General features: G+C 36.7%; 2 protein-coding genes across 2 annotated transcripts; one reads left to right on the top strand and one right to left on the bottom strand.

The window, feature by feature from the left end:
- Positions 1-12,625: 12,625 nt before the first annotated feature.
- LOC113713637 (uncharacterized) lies at positions 12,626-16,258 on the bottom strand. The gene is made up of 2 exons (XM_027237413.2): positions 13,274-16,258; positions 12,626-13,123 (listed from the first exon to the last, which is right to left on the bottom strand). Exons 1-2 carry the CDS (start codon positions 16,005-16,007, stop codon positions 12,729-12,731), a joined length of 3,129 nt encoding a protein of 1,042 aa, XP_027093214.1. The 5' UTR covers positions 16,008-16,258; the 3' UTR covers positions 12,626-12,728.
- Positions 16,259-19,434: 3,176 nt separating this feature from the next.
- Positions 19,435-22,148, top strand: LOC113713363 (protein LYK5). The gene has a single exon (XM_027237082.2). The coding sequence runs from the start codon at positions 19,644-19,646 to the stop codon at positions 21,672-21,674; it is 2,031 nt and encodes a 676-aa protein (XP_027092883.1). The 5' UTR covers positions 19,435-19,643; the 3' UTR covers positions 21,675-22,148.
- The last annotated feature ends 22 nt before the right edge of the window (positions 22,149-22,170 follow it).

Raw genomic sequence — 22,170 nt, forward strand, 5'->3', positions numbered from 1 at the left:
TATATATACAAACAATAAAGAATCAAATATATGTGTTCTTTCTTTGCTCGAGCCACATATCCTATAGTTCCTCTGATCCCAACAGAGCTGCTTTCTAATGAACTGGGAGGTGAATGAAGATACTTTGCGAGCCCAAAATCTCCAACATGGGCTATGAGATCAGTGTCAAGAAGAATATTGCTTGGTTTAAGATCGCAATGAGCAATCTGCCTGTGGCAACGATGATGTAGGTAATCGAGGGCACAAGCCACATCACTAACAACATTAATTCTTTGAAGAAGGTTCAGTCTATGAAACATCTTCTGCTGATCTTCTTCTGTAGGAATTAAATCAAGATTATTATTTGTTAGTTGGAGTTGGTTGGAATTAGTATAGTTCAGGGCTACGTCTAGCTAATTGAGTTCAAGTCTAACTAGGATGCTTGATTTCCAATTCTAATGTGGTCTCTGATTATGGAGACTTGGTGCTTATATATACATATGTGTAGTACTAGTCTGATGCGTGTGTCATATGTAAAGTAGCCGAGAATTGGAAACAATTTGAGAAGTTTCCCTCCTGAAGCTTTTGTCACCTTTTGTTTCTTTCTTTAGCTGTTCCGTTTGTTATAAACATTCCGCTGCCAAGTTATTCCTTTGAGTGTGTGATTCGCTTATATTATTTTATCCTGTGGGTTTGTTTCCTACAAAGTGGCATCAGAGCTTTGTTTGAGATCCTGAGAAATTAAAATATGGATCCAAATTATTTGCACAATTGTCACGTTTTTATCTTCGATGGTAAAAATGATTTTGAGGTTTGGAGATCGATGATGAAGAATTTTTTCCAAAATATTGGAGTTTGGAATATTGTCGAAACAGGATATACGGAGCCGATCGAAGGTCTAGAATTATCAAGCGATGCAGTTAAAGAATTAGAGAGAAATAGACAGTTGGATTGCAAGGCAATGTACTATCTCAACACTCAAGTCCAGTTGCATGTTGCCAAAAAATTTATACATGCAAAATCGGCAAAAGAGGCTTGGACAATTTTGGTGAACTCAAATCGAGGTGCTGCTAACGTGAGAAAAATCAGATTGCAGGAACTTAGGAGACAATTTGAGTTGGCCCAGATGAAATCCACGGAGTCAGTTAAAGATTTTATTGGCATAATTAAAGAAATTGTCAATGATATGGAGTCCAATGGTGAGAATTTGGAAGAGGTTAGAGTTGTTGAAAAAGTTCTAAGATCTCTAACTACCAAATTTCACACAAAGAAGACGGTCCTTGAAGCCACAAAGGACCTTGACAATTTGTCACTTGCTGAATTGGAAGGTGAATTGCTGACGTATGAGATGTCCCTGAATCAGCAGCCATCGGATACAGTAGAGGAGGTGTTACAAGCCAAGGTAGATCACCCAAAAGGAAAAGAGGGGGTGAATCGTATGGACACAAATCAAAGGGGCCAGAATTTCAGAGGTAGAGAACGTGGAGGCAGAGGTAACTTTCGTGGTCGTGGAAGAGGTAATTATTCTTACCAACCTAGAAATAATTTTAATGGGGATCAGGAAAATAGTCAACAACAAAGTCAAAGAAATAGTTTTCAAAGGCGTGATAGATCTAATGTCCAATGTTATAATTGTGGTAAAATTGGTCATTATCAGAATGAATGTTGGTCCAATGAAGAGGTGTATGCTAAAGTGGCTGAAAATAGTAGTGATAGAGAGGAGACCTTGTTGTTTTCTAGTTCTACATCTGAAGAGTCTATGAAGAATGATTGGTTTATTGATTCTGGTTGTAGTAATCATATGTGTGGTAAAAAGGAGATGTTTTCTGACTTGGATGAATCTTTTCATGCATCTGTGAGATTTGGAAACAATGAAAAAGTGCCTGTTCTTGGCAAAGGGAAAATCAGAATTATCTTGCAAGATGGGTCTTCAAATTATATTTCTGATGTTTTCTATGTGCCAAGTTTATATCATAACTTGTTGAGTTTGGGACAACTGTCTGAGAAAGGTTATGATCTGCATTTTAAATATGGTGATGACACCATAAGTGATAAGAAATTGGGATTAATTGCCAAGGTAAAAATGAACCGTAGTCGTTTGTGGCCTCTTTCTCTTAATTGTGGTGATTTACCTTGCTTTAATTCTGTGACTTGTGATGATTCTTGGTTATGGCATATGCGTTTTGGGTATTTGAATTTTGGGAGTTTGAAATTTCTTGCAAGAAAAAAATTAGTTGTTGGGTTGCCTTCTGTTGAGTTTCCTGACAAGAAGTGTGAGTCTTGTATTTTGGGAAAGAAACACAGGGATCCTTTTCCAAAGGGCAAGGCTTGGAGGGCTAATCGACCGCTTGAACTGATTCATTCAGATTTATGCTCAGTTGAAGTTCCTTCCAATGGTGGTAGTAAGTATTTTATTACCTTCATTGATGATTTCAGTAGGAAGACATGGGTGTATTTTTAAAAAAATAAATCTGATGCATGTGATGTGTTTAAAAAGTTCAAATATTATGTAGAAAAGCAGAGTGATTACTTTATTAAAATTTTGAGAACTGACAGAGGCACTGAGTATCTTGTTTGTGATGACTATTTAGTGGAAAATGGTATAAAACATCAAATGACAGCTAGATAAACACCTCAGCAAAATGGTGTGGCAGAAAGAAAGAATAGGACTGTGATGGACATGGTGAGATCTATGATGCACTCCAAAGGTATTCCTAAATCCCTTTGGGCAGAAGCAATATCTTGTGCTATTTATGTTTTGAACAGGTGTCCTACTAGATGCAATTCTGGGAAAACCCCACAAGAGGTTTGGACTGGCATGAAACCGGATATTTCTCACTTCAAGGTATTTGGCTGTCTTGCATATGCGCATGTTCCAGATCAGTTAAGAAAGAAATTGGATGACAAAGCAGAGAAGTGTATTTTTATTGGATATAGTCATGAGACAAAGGGGTATAAGTTATTCAATCCAAACACAGGAAAGGTGATTGTTAGCAGAGATGTAACTTTTGATGAACATGGAGTTTGGGATTGGTCTAGAAAAGATCTCGAAACATCACCAAAATATCCATCCATTTCTCCCATTATGGGACCGAGTGCTAGTAAGCAAGTAGTGGAGCAAGTTGTGCACTCTTATGGTGATCCCTCACCTTCTACTATTCAGGTTGAGACATCCAGTCGATCACAGAGAGAACGCCGCATGCCAGCCCGATTTGATGATTATGTTGTTGGCACAGATGATGATTTAACTGATGAAGCAATTGTAAATTTTGCTCTTTTTGCAGATTGTGACCCTGTCTCATTTAAAGAAGCTGTCAAAGATGATCGTTGGGTTCGTGCAATGGATGAAGAAATTCATGCCATTGAGAAAAATGATACATGGGAGTTTACCACTATCTCACCTGAAAAGAAGTCAATTGGAGTGAAATGGGTATATAAGACCAAGTATAAGCCAACAGGAGAGGTGGATCGGTTCAAAGCGAGATTGGTTGTCAAAGGCTATAAGCAGAAGGCAGGTATTGATTATTTTGAAATTTTTGCACCAGTTGCCAGACTTGATACTGTTCGTATGATTGTGTCACTTGCTGCAAATAATTGCTGGAAAATTCATCAAATGGATGTGAAATCCGCATTTTTAAATGGTTTTCTTGAAGAAGAGGTATATGTTGAGCAGCCTGCAGGTTATGTTAGAAAGGGTCAAGAAGACAAAGTATATAGATTGAAAAAGGCATTATATGGTTTGAAACAAGCTCCTAGAGCTTGGTACACTCGCATTGATACTTATTTTGTTGAGCATGGTTTTCTGAGATGTCCATATGAGCACACTTTATACATCAAATTCAACCTTGAAGGAGATGTCCTTATTGTATGCTTGTATGTGGATGACTTGATATTCACAGGCAACAATCCCAAACTAATTTCTGAATTCACGGAGGCCATGATTAGTCAATTTGAGATGACAGATTTGGGATTGATGTCTTATTTTCTTGGTATTGAGGTTCATCAGTTGGATGATGGAATTTTTATCTCACAAAGGAAGTATGCAAGTGATATTCTGAAGAAGTTTAAGATGGATGTGGCTAAATCAATGATGACACCGGTTGAGGAAAACTTGAAATTAACCAAAGATGGTACTGGTGATTTTGTTGATGCTACTTATTTTAGGAGGTTGGTGGGGAGTCTCAGATATTTAACTTCTACGAGACCTGACATCACTTATGGAGTTGGTTTGATTAGTAGATTCATGGAGTCTCCACGCCAGTCTCACTTGCAAGCTGCTAAGAGAATTTTGAGATACGTTCAAGGTACATAATCTGACGGTATATTTTATTCATCTTCATATGATAACAACCTTGTTGGATACACTGATAGTGATTGGGCTGGTGACACAATACAAAGGAGAAGCACTTCTGGTTATGCATTTTACTTGGGATCTGGTGTATTTTCTTGGTCCTCAAAGAAACAACAGGTGGTTGCTTTGTCCACAGCAGAAGCGGAGTACATGGCGGCCACAAGTAGTGCTACTCAAGCACTTTGGTTGCGGAAAATGCTTGGATTTTTACAACACAAGCAAGATGGTCCTACCATAATACTTTGTGATAGTTTGTCTGCTATTGAGTTGACAAAAAATCCAGTTTTTCATGGACGCAGCAAGCATATTGACATCAAGTATCATTTTATTCGTGAGTTAGTTCAAGAGCAAGAAATTGCCATTGATTATTGTAGGAGTGAAGATCAAGTAGCTGATATTTTGACAAAGCCGCTCAAATTGGAGATATTCATGAAATTGAAGAAGATGCTCGGCATGGTGAAATTTGAAGATCTTGATTTAAGGGAGGCAATGTAGGAATTAAATCAAGATTATTATTTGTTAGTTGGAGTTGGTTGGAATTAGTATAGTTCAGGGCTACGTCTAGCTAATTGAGTTCAAGTCTAACTAGGATGCTTGATTTCCAATTCTAATGTGGTCTCTGATCATGGAGACTTGGTGCTTATATATACATATGTGTAGTACTAGTCTGATGCGTGCAGCCACGGATTTAAGGGGGGGCTGGTGGGGGCTTAAGCCCCCCCCCAAGCCGCCGGAAAACCCCCTAATACAGGGGATTCCGGCGGCCAGCCCAGCCCAGCCCACTATCTATGCGATCAGATGATATCTTTCTTTGGGGTTTATGGAAATATCTTTCTTTGGGGGTTTATTTGGAGTCAGGTGATCTTTACATCGATTACTAACTTTGTTCTTTGGACCGTTGTTGATGGTAGATGATGGATGGGTACGACCTGTCCATTGGAGGACCTTTGTTTGCAAATTAGTTTTAGTTCAAGGACATTAATGCAATTTAGCTAAAGTATCTAATTCTAAAGATGACATTAATACCCCAATCCAAATCCTCCTGGAACTGTCTGATTCTAAATCCCATTTAATATATATTTTCTGCACAACAGGAGCCCATACAAGAGTGAATGAGAGTGCCAGCTGAGAGCATTACTAAAGCATTTCTGCTAATACATGTTTATTGAGCTAAGGCTAAGGAGCTGTTTCTCATATGCTTTAGCTTTTTCAAAGCAGCTTAAAAAGTGTTTCTCAGAAAGCAGATTTAGATTAAAACTGCATTTCTTTTATAAAAATTTTGAAAAGAGAAAATTGTATTGCAAATGGACCTCCAAGGTTCCATTCCGCAATTGACTTTTCCAACTTTAAGCTCAGTTAAGAGTAAAGGTAAAATGAAACTAGCAGGACTAAATATATTTTGACTCACAAAAAAGCGAATATTTTTGCAACAATTGAAAATGAGCAAATATTGCAGCGTTTTCAACGGATGAAGACTCGCAGAATGCAATTGCCTCCTCTTCGTTATTCGAGTGCAACAACTACCAATACTTCAAGTGTTAATCAATAACAAATTTTTGGGTATGTATAATTATATGTTTTTATTATTTTTATAATTATTGATTCTAAATTTTACTTATTAAATATATTTATTTCGTCACACAAAAAAATTTTTAATACACTTCAGCCCCCCCAAAAATAAATTTCTGGCTCCGTCCCTGGATGCGTGTGTCATATGTAAAGTAGCCGAGAATTGGAAACAATTTGAGAAGTTTGCCTCCTGAAGCTTTTGTCACCTTTTGTTTCTTTCTTTAGCTGTTCCGTTTGTTATAAACATTCCGCTGCCAAGTTATTCCTTTGAGTGTGTGATTCGCTTATATTATTTTATCCTGTGGGTTTGTTTCCTACATCTTCTGTTGGATGCAACCATTTTTCTAGACTCCCATTAGGCATGAACTCACAGATTAAAGCTCTAAATTCATTCCCTTGGAAATCCAGACCAGAGGAAGAACTGACAATCTTCACAAGGTTTCGATGCCGGATGTTTCTCATTGCTTCACACTCAGCACTAAAACTCTTTAAAAGCTCCATGGTGGAAAAGGTTAAAGACTTTGATTGCCACTGCTAAGTTTCCAGCTTCAGTCAGTGTCCCTTTATATACTGAGCCAGTGCTACCAACACCAATTAAAGCTTATTGCTTGAACAAAACTAATAGTCTCATGCTTAAGTAAAAGAACAAAATATACAGTTGAACTCCATTAAATTTGGCTAGTCTTGAACACTTTAAATAGAAATGTTGTTAAATATTATGGGTTTCTACATAATATCCGAGATATTTTACATATTGTTTGTATCACAAACAATACTACAAGTTTCTACCTAAATATATATCACAAACAATATATATATATATATATATATATATATATATATATATATAGTTAGTTAGTCTCGCAAACACATCTTCTAACTACTTTTTTTCTTAATATTCTTAACTGTCTTTTAATTTCACATACATTACACCATAAAAAACGCTAGTGTTATTCCAAATAATATTTTCTAACAATCTCCTATCCAAACATTTTCTTTACATCTTTCACATGAATTCGTCCTGGTTGTATTAGATAAATCCAAAATCTTGTAATTTTTCCTGTAATTTGATTATTTGATCATCTCAATTTGTATGTTTGAATCATCAAGAAAAAATGGTGGTGATTAGGACTGTTAACTATTAACATCATAGGACTGGCGATTGATTACAAAGCTACATCATGGTGAAGAGTTTAGGTAGGGGTTTTGATCAATCTACCTATATATATACACACATATGTATATTAATCCCAATAGGTTTCTTGAGACTAGTCCACTTGAACAATGTCACTTCACCAAAAGTTGAGACGATGATGTTTTGTTGCAACCAGATCATAAATTATTGGGAAAATTGGAAAAAGGGCAGAGACGGATTCGAAAATTATAAGAAGGGGGTAAGTTTTTGATATACTGTTATAGGAAAAAAATTTATTATTTTTGAAATCCTTAAAAAAAAACATGTTGGAATTGAAATGACCAAATGTGGCAACCCCGATAAAAGATTTTAGATTTTAATTATCTACACGTATGCCTCCAATACAGTGTCATGTAAAAGATTGAGGAGGCTTGAGATCGCAGAGGTTTTGAGTTTAAATCCTTCCCTTATTCTTTTCGATGTCTTAAATTCCATCCTTCCACTATGGGGATTAAAAAAAAAAAATGAAAGGGTCAAAGTTTTGAGATTAATTCTGGGATGAAGTGAAAGGCAGGCCTCTCTCAAACTAGGGTTAAATGCACTAGACCTCTTAATGTTTAGGGTGATTTGAATTTTTTCCCCTGACATTATCTTTATTGCACTTTTTTCCCTCCCCTAAGCCACATCAACTTTTTTCCTTAAAAAAAAAGGGTTCCAATTTCTTATTTCTATGCATTCTTGTTCATACTGCCCAAACTTCTCCTATCATCCATACTTTTAGTGCTGAAATTTTATTTTATTTTATTTTTTTTGAGAAATCAAGAAATAAATTTCCAAAATATTCCACTTCTATTAGAAAAATCACCAAATTAAATAAATTCAAAACTTTGTTATTATCCAAAATATTCCTCCTCAGGTTATGAACATTAATAAGTGAAGGTAATATAGAAATATGGTAATACATCCCTTATATGCATTCCGTGGACAGTTAAAAACTTTGATAACAATTTTAAAAATAAGATTTACTCTTTTTCGTTAATCATTCTATAGTTTTTTTCCACACGAAACGACTTATGTCACATTAGACAATACAGAATGAATTCAGATGCAAAAACTAGTAGTCAACCAAATTCACATTCATATACATGTGCGAAAAGGCTAGTGTTAAATGCAATGTGGTGAAAATTGGGGGATTTGATCAAATCAAATGTAAAGCCAAGAAGAGTAAAAGTTCATTTACATCAAAATGAGAGATTAAAAAAAATAGGCTCTTTTCAGGCTTTCTAATGAGGATCATAATACAAACCTTTGAGTACGCTATGAATTTCCAAGGTTTTTCTGTTTATTCGAGCTATTTTAAAGCTCTGCCATGGTAAACGTGTCCTTGATAGATTTTAATCTGCAAACAACTTGCGTCATATTTATTCTATCTTCTGGCAAGTGGATGGAGCAAGCCAAGCCAACTTTAAGCAATGAAATCAAACACTGCTCTGGTAAACTGCTTTTTGTTTCTCCTAGTGAAATGCATATGCTATTGGCTGCTGTAGCCCTTTTGTAGTCTTCGCAAAGAAGTACTGGATCTACAATATCCATCACATGCTCAGGAGTTGCCATTTCAACGTATCTATGAAGATCAAGGCCTCCGGCGAACAAAGGATGCGTGGGCTTCTTCCCTGTCATCATCTCCAGCATTAGGATCCCAAAGCTGTAGACATCTCCACTACTTGATACCTCGGCATCTAAGCCGTACTCTGCATTAATGTTGAAGCTTTTCAGGCAACAAAAAATGTCAAAAATAACTTGTGTATCAAGGGAAAATTTTCGTGTTTTTTATATGATGTTGCATAATTATATATACAAACAATAAAGAATCAAATATATGTGTTCTTTGTTTCCTGGAGCCACATATCCTATAGTTCCTGTGATTCCAACAGAGCTGCTTTCTAATGAACTGGGAGGTGAATGAAGATACTTTGCGAGCCCAAAATCTCCAACATGGGCTAGGAGATCACTGTCAAGAAGAATATTGCTTGGTTTAAGATCGCAATAAGCAATCTGCCTGTGGCAATGATGATGTAGGTAATCGAGGGCACAAGCCACATCAATAACAACATTAATTCTTTGAAGAAGGTTCAGTCTATGAAACATCTTCTGCTGATCTTCTTCTGTTGGATGCAACCATTTTTCTAGACTCCCATTAGGCATGAACTCATAGATTAAAGCTCTAAATTCATTCCCTTGGAAATCCAGACTAGTGGAAAAACTTACAATCTTCACAAGGTTTCGATGCTGGATGTTTCTCATTGCTTCACACTCAGCACTAAAACTCTTCAAGGCTCCATGGTGGAAAAGGTTAAAGACTTTGATTGCCACTGCTAAGTTTCCAGCTTCAGTCAGTGTTCCTTTGTATACAGAGCCAGTGCTACCAACGCCAATTAGATTCTCTTCAGAGAAACCATTAGTGGCATGGAAAAGCTGTCTGTAGTTGACTTCCAGGAATAATCTTCCTGATAAGTTTGGTTTTATCATTCTCTTCTTCGATGGCAACTGTATTAGGAAAATTGAGATTGTGATTACTCCAATGAACAGAATCGTAGTTGTAGATACGACTGGTATGAGGACCCCGAGAAGCTTCTTATTTTTCTTTGACTCTCTTAGGGGCTGACACTTTGGTAGCTGTAGTTGGGGAATGCCTCCACAGAGTCTTTTGTTCCCAACAACTGATATAGCACTAGCATTTCCAAAAATGCCTTGTGTTGGGAACTCGCCCACAAAATCATTGAAGGACAAATTCAGGGACTTTATGGACATTCTTACTAAAAATTGGGGGATTGGTCCAGAAAAATTGTTACTAGAAAGGTTAAGATTTTGAATACCTTTCAAAGAACTGATAAATTCTGGAAAAGATCCCTGGAAAGAGTTACCAGCAAGGGAAAGGATTTCAAGGCTACTACAACCACCAAAGGTCCCAGGAATTTCACCTGACAGGTGGTTTTCTGAAAAATCCAATCCAGCTAAATTTTTCAAGTTGCCAACCTCTGATGGTATGGTTCCAGATAAATGATTCTGAGAAAGATCTAATGAAATGGACAGGGAAGATATCCCAAAAATCTCTTTTGGTATCAAACCACTGAAGTTGTTTTGAGAAAGTCCTAAGAGTAACAACTGCTGGCAATTTCCAAGAGCTGGTGGTATGGTTCCCTCCAAGTTGTTATCATCTAAATATAGTTCATTCAGCAATGAGAGGTTTCCTAAAGACTCCGGAATTTCTCCTGACAATTTGTTGGAAATAGGAGCCAGCTGCTGAAGCTTTTGAAGATTACCAAATGTACTTGGGATTGTGCCTGTGAGTTGATTCCTTTCAAGATACAAAGTCTCTATGCCAATGAGATTACCTAATGTTGAAGGTATCCCTCCATATATTTGATTTCCGCCAAGTGCCATATAGTACAAGAATCGGGATGATAAGTTGCCGGTCCTTTTGGGCAAGACTCCCTTTATTTGGTTGTTCTGTAGGCTCACTGCAACCAAAATTGCTGCAGTTTGTCATGGTACTCAGAAACTGCATCCCATCCCTTACTTCCTCACTCCCGAAATTATTACTGGATGCCGCTTGTGTTTTAAAATTGTGCAGACTTCCAAAATCAACTGCTATCTGAATCCATTGTTTCCAATGTCAATCCAGCCTAGCTCAGTGGCATTCGACAGTGAAGCTGGATGTAACCCTGTGAGCTGATTGTCTCTCAACTGGAGATAGTCAAGATGAGGAAGCATGAAACCTAATGCTGAAGGAAGACTTCCATGTAGTTGATTACTAGTATAATTGATAATATCAATTACATTACATATACTAATATACATTGTATAACAACTATAAGTAATAATAATATTATTATAAGTTTGTAACTAATTAAATTAAATATTACACATATACATATATATATATATACATTATATAATAATTATAAATAATAATAATATTATTATAAGTTTGTAACTAATTAAATTAAATATTACATATATACATATAAATAAATAAATAAATAAATAAATAAATATATATATATATTCTAACGAGTGGCGGATCAAGGGAGTCCGCCTCACCCCCCATCCTATTAGCCCCCATGGTTGTCATTCCTAGTTTTGAATCTTTTGCCTTATTCCTTTCGACTTCTTAAATTCTACCCTTTTCGACTTCTTAAATTCTACCATTCCACTATTGGGATTAAAAAAAAAATTGAAAGGGTCAAAGTTTTGAGATTAATTCTGGGATGAAGTGAACCCCTCTCAAACTACGGTTAAATGCACTAAACCTCTTAATGTTTAGAGTGATTTGAATTTTTTTCCCCTACATTATCTTTATTGCACTTTTTTCCCTGGCCTAGGCCACATCAACTTTTTGCCTTTAAAAAAAAGGGTTCCAATTTCTTATTTTTATCCATTCTTCTTCATACTGCCCAAACTTCTCCTATCATCCATATTTTTAGTGCTGAAATTTTATTTTCTTTGTTTTTTGAGAAATCAAGAAATAAATTTCCAAAATATTCCACTTCTATTAAAAAAATCATCAAATTAAATAAATTCAAAACTTTGTTATTATCCAAAATATTCCTCCTCAAGTTATGAACATTAATAAGTGAAGGTCATATAGAAATATGGTTATACATCCCTTATGCATTCCGTGGACAGTTAAAAACTTTGATAACAATTTTACTAAAAAGTTTTACATGGTACTCTTTTTTGTTAATCATTCTATAATTTTTTTCCACACAAAATGACTTATGTCACATTAGACAATACAGAATGAATTCAGATGCAAAAACTAGTAGTCAAAATAATAACTATAGTATTTTTGCAATGCGATGTATGTAAGATAAAAAAATGATTGAAAAGATAAAGAAAATATAGTATGTTGAAAAATGTGTTTGCGATGCAAGCAAACAATTTTTTGACAAATAATTCCTATCCAAACACCCCGGCATTTTTCTTTCTTTCTTTCTTCTTTTCCCTGAACATCTGGTTATACACGTATGGATTTAATCTGGAAACTTAGAGCTTGATCCAACTTCATCTTGAGCCCATGCTAAGCCTTTTTCTGCTGATTTTCACCATTGTTATGCATCCCATTCTACTACTGCTACAGAAAACCATCAATTATAGCTGAATCTTAACCCAATGTCCAACATTTTTCAAAGGCTCATACTATATGGATTGGATCATAATGCAATAGCAAGATGAAAGACTGAAATCTCTTACCCCCGCCCCCCCCTCTCCCAAAACAAAACAAAAACAACCTTCTTGTAATTCAATGTTCCTCAGATCATTAAGCAAAAGGTCAGTCATTGCTGCTTAAAGATTGTCACACCTGAAGTTAATTAGTTCACTGCCACACACTGACAACATATAAACATTATTAACTTGAGTTGATCCGAAACAAGAAACTGTTATTTAAGCATTAAGGTGAATTGAACAATTTACTTTCAACTCATTCGAGAATGTGCGAAAAGGCTAGTGTTAAATTGACTTGATTAACTGCAATGTGGAGAGTAAATTGGGGGGATTTGATCAAATCAAATGTGTAAAGCCAAGAAGAGTAAAAGTTCATTTACATTAAAATGAGAGATTCGTGGATCATAATACAAACCTTTGAGTACACTATGAATTTCCATGGTTTTTCTGTTTATTCGAGCTATTTTAAAGCTCTGCCATGGTAAATTTGTCCTTGATAGATTTTAATCTGCAAACAACTTGCGTCATATTTATTCTATCTTCTGGCAAGTGCATGGAGCAAGCCAAGCCAACTTTAAGCAATGAAATCAAACACTGCTCTAGTAAATTGCATTTTGTTTCTCCTAGTGGACTGCTTCTGTTATTGGCTGCTGTAGTTCTTCTGTGATCTTCACACAGAAGTACTGGATCCACAATGTCCATCACGCGCTCAGGAATTGCCATTTCAACATATGTATGAAGATCAAGGCCTCCAGTGAACAAAGGATGTGTGGGCTTCTTCCCTGTCATCATCTCCAGCAATAGGATTCCGAAGCTGTAGACATCTCCATTACTTGATACCACGGCACCTAAGCCATACTCTGCATTAATGTTGAAGCTTGTCAGACAGCCAAAGTATGAATTGTCAAAAATAGCTCAGTTTTAAAATTTGTTGTTTTGTATACGATGTTGAATGAACATAGGTAAGAAAGATTAATTTAAAAAAATCAGTCAGATTTGTACTTTCTTACCTGGAGCTACATATCCAATAGTTCCTCTGATTCCAGCAGAGCTCGTTTCCTGTAAATTTGGAGCTGAATGAACATATTTTGCCAGCCCAAGATCTCCAACATGGGCTGCCAGATCGCTGTTCAGTAGAACATTACTTGGTTTTAGATCGCAATGAACAATCTGCTTGTGGCAATGGTGATGTAGATAATCAACGGCACAAGCCACATCAATAGCAACATTAATTCTCTGAAGAAGGTTTGGTATAGGAAAAATGTGCTGCTGATGTTCATCTGTTCGATGCAACCGAGTTTCTAGACTGCCGTTGGGCATGAACTCGTAGATTAAAGCTTTAAAATCATTCCCTTGGAAATCCAGACCTGAGGAAGAACTTATAATCTTCACGAGGTTCCGATGCCGGATGTTTCTCATTGCATCACACTCAGCAATAAAACTCTTGAAGGCTCCATGGTGTTGAAGGTTAAAGACTTTGATAGCCACGGACAAGTTTCCTCCTTCAGTCAGCACTCCTTTGTATACGGAGCCAGAGCTACCAGTACCAATTAGATTTTCTGCAGAGAAACCATTAGTAGCTTGAACAAGCTGTCTGTAGCTGACTCTCAGGAAGAGTCTACCTGAGAAGTTTGGTGACTTTGGTTGGGTCCTTCTCCTTTTAAATGACCGTAGTCGGAAAATTGAGATTGAGATTACCACTATCACCAGGAATGAACTTGTAATTACCACCGGCATGATGAACCTGAGAGGCTTCATATTTTTCTTTGACTCTCCTAGAGGGTGGCACTTTGGCAGCTGTAGTTCAGGAATGCCTCCACAGAGTCTCCTGTTCCCAACAACTGATACTGCACTGGCATTTCCAAAAATACCTTGTCTTGGCACCTCACCCGAGAAATCATTGAAGGACAAATTCAGGGCCTTTATGGACATTCTTACTAAAAATTGGGGGATTGGTCCAGAAAAATTGTTACTAGAAAGGTTAAGATTTTGAATACCTTTCAAAGAACTGATAAATTCTGGAAAAGATCCCTGGAAAGAGTTACCAGCAAGGGAAAGGATTTCAAGGCTACTACAACCACCAAAGGTCCCAGGAAGTTCACCTGACAGGTGATTTTGTGAGAGATCCAATCCAGCTAAATTTTTCAAGGTGCCAACCTTCGATGGGATTGTTCCAGATAAACTGTTCTGAGAAAGATCTAATGAAATGGACAGGGAAGAAATCCCAAAAATCTCTTTTGGTATCGTACCACTCAAGTTGTTTTGAGAAAGTCCTAGGAGTAACAACTGCTTGCAGTTTCCAAGAGCTGGTGGAATGGATCCCCCCAGGTGGTTATCAGCTAAATATAGTTCATTCAACAGTGAGAGGTTTCCTACAGACTCTGGAATTTCTCCTGACAATTTATTGGAATGAAGAGACAGCCGCTGGACTTTATGAAGATAACCAATTGTACTAGGAACCGTCCCTGTGAGTTGATTACTGTCAAGAAATAAAGTCGTTAAGCTGATGAGATTACCTACCGTTGAAGGAATTTCTCCGTATATTTGGTTTCCACCAAGTAACAAGTATTGGGATGATAAGTTACCGATACTGTTGGGCAAGATCCCCTTTAGTTGGTTGCCACCCAGGTCAATTGCAAGTAATTGGCTGCAGTTTGTCATGGTACTGAGAAACTGCAATCCATCCAGTACATCCCCACTTCCAAAATTATTATCTAATGCAAATAGCAAACCAAAATTTTGCAGGCCTCCAAAATCAACTGTTATTCTGCCGCTGAATCCATTGTTTCCAATGTCAATCCAGCCTAGCTCAGAGGCATTTGACAAAGAGGCTGGAAGTATCCCCGAGAACTGATTGTCTCTCAACTGGAGATACTCAAGCTGAGGAAGCATGAGACCTAATGCTGAAGGAAGAGTTCCATGTAGCTGATTGCTTGGCAGAGACAGACCCTCCAGTTGAGAAAGATTATAGACAGAAACGGGGATGTTACCATTTAGTCTGTTATCGCCAAGTCCAATGCCTTTTAACCTTTTCAACTGACCTAATACTTCGGGAATTTTTCCCTCCAAATGATTTGCAGCCGCAGATAGGAGACTCAGGGAAGTAAAATTCCCCATGGAAGGAGGGATATTTCCTGTTAGGTTATTGTCGCGAATTGCGAGGGATTTAAGGTTCCTCAGGGAACCAAATTCTGGTGGTATACTCCCAACTAGCTTGTTGAAGCCTAGGCTAAGATGCAAAAGCTTGAAGCACTGGGATAGATTGCCTGGAATTTCGCCTTCCAGGGAGTTCCATGACAGATTCAGTTCCTGCAGCCTGAAGAGATTTCCAAACTGGGGCGGGATTCCACCTTGGAAGGTGTTGTTACTTAGCATCAACGTACGAAGAAAGCTGAGGTTTCCAAGAAAAGGTGACAAGAAGCCAACCAAGCCTCTGCTTTGAAGATCTATGCTGGTCACTCTTTTGTGCTTGCGACCGCATAGAATTCCCTTCCACGAGCAGAAATCAGAGTCATTCCATGAGTTCATAATCCCATAAGGGTCATGTTGAATTTTTGACTTGAAATCCAATAAAGCAACAGAATCACGATCACGATCACGATTACGTGCTTCTCTTCTGGCCATGGTTTTTGTGGAAGCCGTGTCCAAAGGAAGATTTTTGGCATGCAACACCAATACTGTCAGCAGTGCTAGCGCGAGACAAATCCTTTCAGTTGCATGAATTGAGATTAAAAATCTTGCCATTGTCCAGAGTGGAATTGTGGATGAGATTCCCTCTCGAGTAGGAAAATACTTGCAGTAGACTAGTGAAATTTGATAATCAGTACATAGGTTACTCCGTTTGTGCAAGGACAGATTCAAGCATTGATAGATTGAGGTTAGATGCTAGTCAAAATGCATTGAGGGCTAGACTTGAGTCCTGGGAATTGACCGCAGACTTTACGCCCAATCATTCCGGATAACGCTTGCATTTTAGAGTAACCAGACTCCAGCTTAAGTTCTTTGTTTCTAAATGAAAAGCTGTACAATAAACCTTAGTAGACTCGGGACCAATACGACTGTAAACTATTAATTAGGTTTTTGCGTACATTTGACCGTATAATTGACGTTTGATACAATTGGTACGATTATTATACTTTTTACAAAAGTTAGCATACGTTTACAAACGTGATTGTATTCATATACTATACTAATTTAATGTACATGAACACATGTATATAGTAAAACAATATTCATGCATACTAAATTATATACAATATACACCAATCAAATATGCGCATGGAGATCTCAACATAACTTGTCCTAAATTATATTTGGGTTTACTTGTTATACCTTATCGTGTCCAATTACTCTATTCTTGGAGGATGAGTGCATGGGATATTTTATTCATCTATACCGTTTCTAATTGTATTGGAAGCATTATACAATAATTGTCCTCAACGGGGATCAACTTGTAACAAGTATAATGACCAAATTGAATTACACGGAACCAAAACCGCACTGGCACTCATTCCGTCCAATGCAGTGTCATGTAAAGAGTCATACTTTTGAAATTGTCATCATCGTAATGCATACTATTTAACCTTTGATTTTTCTGAAAGGAACTCAAACATTTATGTGCAAGTTTGACTTGAATATTTCTTCACCAGTAACTATCAAGTTTGCATACCATCCGAAGAAATTGAAATTTGACACTCCCAACCAAATAATCGAATGGTTTTGGTTACATTTGATTCGTTGGAAAGAGTTTAAGGGCCACACTCAATTCAATGAAAATTTGACATTTTGCAGCCAATTATTCTAATGGTTTTGTTTGTATTCCTGGACAAGAATTTATGCTAAGGCATGGGCACTAATGTGCTTGAGATCCCACATTGTATGGTTTGTGAAAGGAAAACTCCAAATTGCGTAGTCATGTGGAGAAAATTAAAAGTCGTTGGAGAGGTTGATGCAATTGTTAACTTATAATATGGGCAAAGGTGGGAAAAGGGTAATTTTTTGAAGAGGCAAATTGGATTGAACCTAATGCATACATGATACAACTGGTTTCTAGCCCAAATAAAGGTAAAGCGGATGGCCAAATTCTGAAAAATTGGGAAAGAAAAATGTTGTTATTAGAAGGACAGTTCATTGATAATTGCAGAACCATTTTTTTGGTCCTCGATACACCGGGGAAAAGTTGCGAGTATTAACTTCTATTCTTCGAGTTAGTGAAAGGGGTGCATTAGAGTCAATTGGAGATCGAGTAGTACACTACTTAAATTCGATTTGAGTTAAAAAAAATTTGGACTTGAACACGAGTTTAAACTTATTGAACTCTTGAGAGTTGTGCAAGAGATAGAGTTCAATTTTGATTTTTTTTACCTTGCTCGAACTTGATCAAATCGAGCCCAATCAAGTTTAATCGAGTCCAATCAAATTTAAGTAGTATAAATTTATATTTTATATTATTTTATACAAAGGGCAAGATAGACTTTTACACTAATAAATAAAAATTTTTAAAAAATATAAATGTGAAGCACAATTAAATTGGATTAAGTTCGACGAGCTTTCGAACTTAACATATTAGGTTTGGACTTGAACTCGTCAAGTTATTTGAATTAATTGAATTCAAGCACAAAGTCAATCAGCGTGAGTTTGAACTCAAATTTTGACCGTATAAGTTAGCGAGTTACTCAATTGACTTCCAATCGTTTTGCACTTAAGAACGGACCCTTAGCGTCACAAGACTCGCAACCAATAACGTGAATGGGAAAATCGAATAGAAATGTACATTACTGAGTGGAAACGTGTATTATATGAAGTCAAATTATGTGCACATTTTTTTATCTCACATGTGCTACAAGTTTGGTATACACTAAAAGAGGGAGAAGTAAAGGCATATTGCGTTTTAAATCCTCATATTTTTTGTTACTCCACAAAGTGGTAAGTTTACAATAAAAACATTGGCCAGAAAAAATTTTATACTTATGTTCTGAGTTAGGCATGAGAAAACACAATTTAAACCACCAAAATATTAAGAGTTAAATTTTCTATTTCTGCCTTAATTATACCCAATTGTAGTTAGGCATTTACTGCACTTTGCCCCTGATAAATCATTTTATCAACAACTTGTCCTCTAAGACTAGCGGCTAACTATATAGGATAATTTTACCGTCCAAGAGCATAAGAAACAAATCTTTTATACCCTTGCATATTTAGTGCACTACCACATTTGCCCTTTCTTATCCATTTTTTCCTTTTCTTTTTCATCTCTTATGAATGTATTGCTGCTTTTCTCACACTAGTTACAATCATTCGTATAAAAATATTTTTCTATTTAGCCTTATTTTAATTTATTGTAAGTTTTAATTTGTTACATTCATTTTAGAAATTGGTTAGTCACTATGCGTTTTAGAGCTGAATTACTTGACTAAATATGATTTAAAATTAAAAGCCACGTCTTTTCATTGTGATGTATTTTTAATGCGATAGGGGAAAAAACACGGAAACTCGTAGAAAGAACTTAATTTATTTTCTTTTTAAGTTGTTGAAGAATAATCTTAGTCAATGAAATCAACATTTTGAAAGGGAGGAGTTAGTATTCTTAGTTACTTGTATTCGTTAATTACGCAGGTATCTTGGTATATGATGAATTCACTATTAAAAATGAAAAATTTAAAACAAAAAACAAAAATGATTATCATTGTTAAAAAAAAAAAAAAGAATGATCCGACATGACTTGAAAAAAATAATATTTTGAGTTTCCTAAATAGTAGGGCAAGGGGGAAAATGGTGGCATGGCAAATTGAGAAGAGAAAAGAAAATTTGAAAAAAAAAAATAGGTTAGTTCATATGTTGTATACACTGATAGTATACATAAAATTAGTCACATATACTAATTACTAAAGGCAATCGATATATCTTTTGCCATATTTTCTGATGGAGAAATCAATAATTACTGGCCGTTAATTCTTGGGGTAAAGTGATGATAAAATAATCTCAGGTGGGGCAAACTACCACTTACCCCCAAGTACTAGGAGGTCTAGTGTAATTAACTTTTTTTTTTTTTAAGAGACTCCTGGAACGAGGACTGAGCGGAGTCATGATCGAAGCAGGCGAAAGTAGTCAACTTTCGACGACAAAAACCGCGTTAAAATAATCACTCTTTCAACTGTTTCTGTCCACTGCCAATCTTTCAAGTTTATCATTTGCTAATTCTCTTCCACTAAACAACACGTTTTCGCCAAACTTTCCACATCCAGCTTCAATTTTTCTCCCCTTCAGATAGTGACTGCAGTGTTTTACTCAGCTATTTGCTGCATCCCTTTTCTTTAAATATCTTTGTCTATCCAAAAAAAAAAAACACAAAATTTCCAGTGGTAATTCATCAAGAAAGCCATGGCTGCTGCAACTGCAATTTTTCAGTACATTTTTTTACTCATTCTTGTTTATCAATTTGACCAATCGTACGGTCAGCAAAGCTATCTTAACAACAAACAGTTTGATTGTAACGTAAACTGGAGCACAGCGATGGGATTTAAATGCAATGGAGCAGCTAAATCTTGCAGGTCATACCTGACTTTCAGGGCAACTTCAACCTACAACAGTCCAGTCACCATAGCTTATTTGTTGGATACAGATGCGACTGAAATTGCCAGAATCAACAATGTTTCGGATGTGGGCAGAATTCCTTCTGGTACTTTGATCATTGTTCCTGTAAATTGTTCTTGTTCTGGTGAATTTTATCAGCATAATGCAAGTTATGTGTTGAAAGGAACCGTGGAGACTTATTATGCTGTTGCTAATGAAACTTATCAAGGTTTGACTACTTGCCAGTCACTGCAAGCTCAGAATTCGTATAATTTCAGGAATTTGAAAGTGAATATGAAGCTTAATATTCCAGTTAGGTGTGCTTGTCCTACCAAAAATCAGACTGCCTCTGGATTTAAGTATCTTTTAGCTTATCTTATAACATGGGGTGATTCTTTTGAGGCTATTGCTAGCATGTTTAATGCTGATGTGCAGAGTATATATGCTGCTAATGAGTTGTCTCCTAACCATCTTATTCATCCCTTCAATCCTCTTTTGATCCCATATAAATCTGAGCCTACTTATATCAATACCTCATTGCTTTCATTTCACCTACCTCCTTCCCCTCCACAGCTGCCTGTGGTGCCTGCACCACCTACTAGTAATAACTCCTCTCGCAAATGGGTTTTTATTGGAGTTGGAATTGGTGTTGGTGTTTTGCTGCTTTTATTGGTTGGCTTTCTTGTTTGGTTCCTGCGGTATAGGCACCGGAAAGGTACTTCACTGGCAGAGACTAAGGATCACGGTGATAACAACTTTGCTTCTGAATCTGTTGATGTTTACAGGGCTTTGCCAGAATCAGAAAGTAAGTCATGGTCTGAAGGGGTTAAGTTTGCAATTGAAAGTCTCACTATGTATAAGTATGAGGAATTGCAGCATGCCACAGGTTCTTTCGCGGAAGCCAACAGAATCAGGGGATCCGTTTATCGAGGCAATTTTAAGGGGGATTATGCAGCAGTGAAGATGATAAAAGGGGAGGCACTAGAGGAGATTAATGTACTCAAGCAAATTAGTCATTCAAATATAATAAGGCTTTCTGGTTTCTGTTTGCATGATGGTAACACATACCTTGTGTATGAGTATGCAGAGAAAGGTGGCTTGAGTGATTTGTTGCATTCTCAGAATAAAGAAAGTGATAGCTATGGTCTACTTGAAAAGGAAGGTTATTCTTCTTCATGTACATTGAATTGGAAACAGAGGGTTCAGATTGCTTATGATGTTGCTGATGCTGTAAATTATCTTCACAATTATGCTAATCCTCCTTACATTCATAAGAATTTGAAAAGCAGCAACATTCTTTTGGATGGTAACATGAGGGCCAAGGTTTCCAATTTTAGTCTTGCAAGGCCTTTGAATGCTGACAACCAAAATGAAGGGAGCTTGAATGTGCAAATGACAAGGCATGTTATTGGGACTCATGGTTATATGCCGCCAGAGTACATCGAGAACGGATTGGTGACCCCAAAACTTGATGTGTTTGCCATTGGAGTGGTGATTTTGGAGCTATTATCTGGAAGGGAGGCAATCCGTCATCAAGGTGAAGTGGGAAAGCTTGGGGAAGAGGAGTTACTCTATGCAACTATTAATAAGGTGTTAGATGGGGAAAACGTGAGGGAAAAGCTACAAGACTTTATGGATCCTCAATTCAGAAATGAGTACCCATTAGACTTGGCCCATTCAGTTGCTCAACTGGCTAGGAATTGTGTGGCTTATGATCTCAATACTCGTCCCCCGATGGCTGAGGTTTTTGTGACACTGTCCAAGATTCTTTCCTCATCTTTGGACTGGGATCCTTCAGATGAACTTGAACGCTCTAGATCACTAGATCATGCCAGATAGCATAAGAAGCTAATGCAATCTTTGTTTTATCATAGCATGATCAGAGAAAATCAAATGGTGAGCATTGGCCTGGCCAGCTTTCGTTGCCTAATAGTCTCAATATACCATGTTTCTGATAATAGGTACATCCTGTGCACAGGTTTCACCTAATGTATTTATTTGTCACTTCTAGCTTGTATTGGTCTTTCAGATCTAAAGGAAACCCCTGTTGTGCATTTTTTTTCATGTATTTGCTGCCATTAGTGCAGCATCCTCTGAATGAATGAAATTCTCTTATTTATTTAAAAAAAAAAAAAAGAAAACTTGTAATGCCAAGTGAAGTTTGTTGATGTAATTAGTAGCTTATCTCCTGCTAGCTTGTCATGCATGAAGTGATGACAAACTTGTTAAATATACTAGGTGTATAGTACAAAGTTTGTTGAAGAGCAAGTTGCACAATAAGATTGCTTTGAATAAAGCCACAGTGCAGTACCACTTTCACACTGTTTTCTTTGAA

This window comes from Coffea arabica, chromosome 10c (genome assembly GCF_036785885.1).
Source record: "Coffea arabica cultivar ET-39 chromosome 10c, Coffea Arabica ET-39 HiFi, whole genome shotgun sequence".
Lineage (NCBI taxonomy): Eukaryota > Viridiplantae > Streptophyta > Magnoliopsida > Gentianales > Rubiaceae > Coffea > Coffea arabica.